The sequence below is a fragment of the Carlito syrichta genome, unplaced genomic scaffold (assembly GCF_000164805.1).
Source record: "Carlito syrichta isolate Samal-C Ts95f unplaced genomic scaffold, Tarsius_syrichta-2.0.1 Scaffold155848, whole genome shotgun sequence".
In the NCBI taxonomy this organism is placed as follows: Eukaryota; Metazoa; Chordata; class Mammalia; order Primates; family Tarsiidae; genus Carlito; species Carlito syrichta.
Genome location: NW_007099944.1, coordinates 40,791 through 44,670, shown reverse-complemented (window position 1 = coordinate 44,670; position 3,880 = coordinate 40,791). Strand labels below are relative to the sequence as shown.

Here is a 3,880-nt window from a genome sequence, read left to right as displayed (position 1 = left end):
ACTCCAAAAAAAAAAAAAAAAAAGGTCCATCCTGCCTCTCAGCAGTGCCAGCAGCCTGCGGATGACAAGGGACAAGATTACAACAAAAAGGACACCACTATCAGCCTGTAGGTGGCTCCGAGAGCCAATCACGTGATGCAGTCTAGCTTGGAGGGCCACAGTAGAGCAGAAAGTTGGCTGATTGGGCTGGAACAGCAGCACCATAACCTGGAAAGGTGTGGACTGTGCTGAGACTCCACTGGTGGCCCTGGGGGGAATTCAAAGATCTGATGCAGTCGACCAGGAGCAGGTGGGGCTGCGGGGCCTCCCACACCTGGAGACAAGGCAGATTTTGGCAGAAGTGAGTCACAGTGTGGGAGCTTTGGCACCGGAAACATAAAGGCTCGTCGTTATTAAAAACCGACAAAGCCAGGCTCAGTGGCTCAGGCTGTAGTCCCGCGCTTTGGGGGGCTGAGGTGAGTGGATTGCCTGAGCCCGCGGGTTGAAGACCCGCTTGGGCAATTTGGTGAGACCTCGTCTCTACAATAAATCAAAAAATCAGCCGGGCGTGGTTGCGCGTGCCTGTAATCCCGGTTACTCAGAAGGCCGAGGCGGAAGGATCGCCGGAGCCCAGCAGGTTGAGGCTGCGGCGGCTGGGAGCGGCCACTGCCCTCCAGTCTGGGCGACAGAGTGAGACTCCAACTCAAAAAAAAAAAATCTACAAAAGGCCAGGCTTGGTGTCTCAGCCTATAATCCCAGCACTTTGGGAGGCTGAGGCAAGTGAATTGCCTGAGCCCGAGGGTTCAAGACCAGCCTGGGCAATTTGGTGAGATCTTGTCTCTACAATACATTTTTTAAAAACTAGCTGGGCGTGGCAGCGCGCACCTGTAGTTCCGGCTACTTGGGAGGTCGAGGCGGAAGGATCGCCGGAGCCCAGCAGGTCGACGCTGGGGTGGTGGTAAGCATGCTACTGCACTCCAGCCTGGGCGACAGAGTAAGACTCCAACTCAAACAAAACAAAACAAAACCTACAAAAGCTCAAATGGTCTTAAGAGAATACACTTTGGCTGGATGTGGTGGCTCACGCCTATAATCCCTGTACTTTGGGAGACCGAGGTGAGAGGATTGCCTGAACTCACGGGTTGGAGACCAGTCTGGGCAACTTGGTGAGACCTCATCTCTACAATAAAAAAAAAAAAAATTAGCTGGGCGTGGTGGCACGCACCTGTGGTTCCAGCTACTTGGAAGGCTGAGGCGGAAGGATCACCTGAGCCCAGCAGGTCAAGACTGCGGTGGCCGTGAGCATACCATTGTACTCCAGCCTGGGCAACAGAATGAGATTCCAACTAAAAAAAAAAAAAAAAAAGAATTCATCTTCCCATTGTAGGACAATCAAAGCAATTCCCAACAGCTTTTCTTTTGAGTTGGAGTCTCACTCTGTCGCCCAGACTGGAGTGCAGTGGCCACTCCCGGCCACCGCAGCCTCGACCTGCTGGGCTCCCGCGATCCTTCCACCCCAACCTTCCGAGTAGCCAGAATTACAGACGCGTGCTACCACGCCCAGCTAATTTTTTATTTATTGTTGAGATGAGGTCTTACCAAGTTGCCCAGGTGGGTCTCGAACCCACAGGCTCAGGCAACCTACTCACCTCAGCCTCCCAAGGCACGGGATTACAGGCTGAGCCACCGAGAACAGTTTTTCTTTTAATCCAAAGGTACAACTTCTTTCCTTTCCCTCACTGAGCTGTGAATGAGAGACAGCCCTTGTTGGTGTGGGTGTTGAAAGGCCTCTGCCAGGCCAGGGGCACCAGTAGGTTTGGGCTTCCTGAACCCCACGGGGGCACATGAGTGAAGCATGGGAATGGGTGGACTTGAGGTGTGCTCATGGGGCACGGGAGGGACCCCTGCCTGGAGCAGGCTCTCTCTGACACCTCGCATGCGCTCACCCAGCTGCACGGCAAGCCCCTGCAGGGGAGGACGTGCGGGCCGGGTTCACAGGGCCAGGGACGTGCCTGCTGCCACACCCGGAGTGTCCCGATGGACAGGCTCTGCCCTCCTGCCCTGGACCAGGATCACCTGGAGCTTGGGAGCCCAACCCGGGATGTGGCGTGTAGGTTCCCCTTGTCCACCAGCTCTGAACCAGCAGTGCTGCCTGGAGAGTGGGGCTGGGGGCTGAGGCCTGAGGCTCGGCTGGGAGAATGCCAGAGTCTGTCAGCAACAGGTGCCACGGGTGAGGGAGGAAGGAAGGCGCCAACGAGGTATTTGCCCAACTTGGCTTTTAAGCCCTGGACACCCAACGCAAGGACACCCACGTCCCTCGGTTCCGGGAAGAGCCCAAAGCACAGTCTGGGCGGCAATACTGCACTTCCAGGGTGAGCCCAGGGGAGGCCCAGGGCGCCTGTCTGACCCACAGGCTGCCCGGATGCTGTGTCCAGGGCTGCCTTGTTGGGGGGGGCGGCTTCCGCAGGCGAGAGATGGGAGACGGACACCCACAGACAGGCAGCAGGCTTGGGCCTGGGCCTAGAGGCCGGACCCAGCCCGGCAGGGCCCTGCTCTGTTCCAGCAAAGGAGCCGTGGAAGACTCGGCGGAAAGTCCAGCATCAGCACCGCAGGACCTGGCCGGGAGCTGCCCCCGCCACCCCTTCCAGCCGGGGAGAGCCCAGGACTGCAAGGAGCGAAAAGCACCAACGCCAGAGTCAGTCAAGCCCTCCCGCCCGCCTGACAGGCAGAGCTTCAAAGCGGGGGTCTACCGCGGGCGATCGAAGCCAATTCCGTGGCTTCGGCCAAAATGTTTAAGTGAAAGAGAGCAAGAAAAGGTCAGAACTCAGCACAAGTGGCAAAGTTGTGTTGCTTGGTGAAACTCCATGGGCACTCAGTACTGTAAAGTTTATTTCAATTGTGAGTCACATTCAAAAAGATCTGAAATATGCAATTTTAAGGGGTCTGTTTCTAGAATGGGTCATCTCAGTGTCCTGTGATAGTTTTGGTAGAGCTTAAATTAGTGATCCCATAAAAAAAGCACATGCTGAAATTTACTTTATAAGGGAAGGCCCCTTTATTAAACTTGTATGTTTTGCTTTCTTCCTTACAGAAGCCTAATAAAAAAAAAACTTGTTTATGCTTACTTAAAAAAACATAAATCAAACAAAAGAAACTATTTTATCATTTTGTGACGAGAAAGGAGGCAATGGAATTCAACATAAGCAAAGAAAACTGTAGCTGGAGGAAAGAAATCTATCAAGGAGACAACTCCACGCTGATGCCAGACCCCTGGCAACGTGAGCAAGGATTTCCAAAGCAAACCCCCTCCATGAACTCAGGAAGCAGCCCCCTGCCGTCTAAGATCAAAGCCCCAAGGACCCCACAAATACAAATCCATCACTCTGTTTTAAAAAAGCACACACATCCTCCTCCCCAGTCCTCTTGGCGACGGGCCTTCACAGGACGTAGGAGTTCTTCACCAGCTGCTCCTTGTCGTCCCCAGAGCTCCAGACGGTGTGAAGGGCACGCTCCCGGCTCCTCCGTGCCATGCAGATCAGGTAGACCACAGAGATGCCCACGTAGAGGACCAGGAACATCACGAACAGCCCCGCCCCGAGCACCACTGGGGACGAGAAAGACCTCAGGACCGACAGGCAGGGAAGGACGCAGCCAGCAAGGGCAGGACGGGCGCACGAGGATGCAGGGAAGCCACGCGGGCCCGGGCTTGATCCCGGCCTGCCTGGGAACACTTGGAGAACCCTGACCAGGCCTGTCAGGGAAGTCGCCAAGGAGATGCTCGAAGAAAGGAGGCGCTGCACCAACAGAGTGGGTACTTGTGTTCCTTCTTTTTGTTTTTTTGGGTTTTTTTTTGTATTGGAGTCTCACTCTGTCGCCCAGACTGGAGTGCAGTGGCCGCTCC

The 3,880-nt window shown here is 55.0% G+C and overlaps 1 protein-coding gene across 1 annotated transcript in view; it reads right to left on the bottom strand.

Moving 5' to 3' along the window:
• Positions 1-3,010: 3,010 nt before the first annotated feature.
• Positions 3,011-3,880, bottom strand: part of SPINT2 (serine peptidase inhibitor, Kunitz type 2) — a gene marked incomplete at its 5' end in the record, with an annotated part of 12,213 nt that continues 11,343 nt past the window's right edge. Inside the window, one exon of the mRNA XM_008050999.2 lies at positions 3,011-3,583. Coding sequence (XP_008049190.2) covers positions 3,417-3,583 — 167 coding nt within the window. The remainder of the gene's footprint in view (positions 3,584-3,880) is intronic.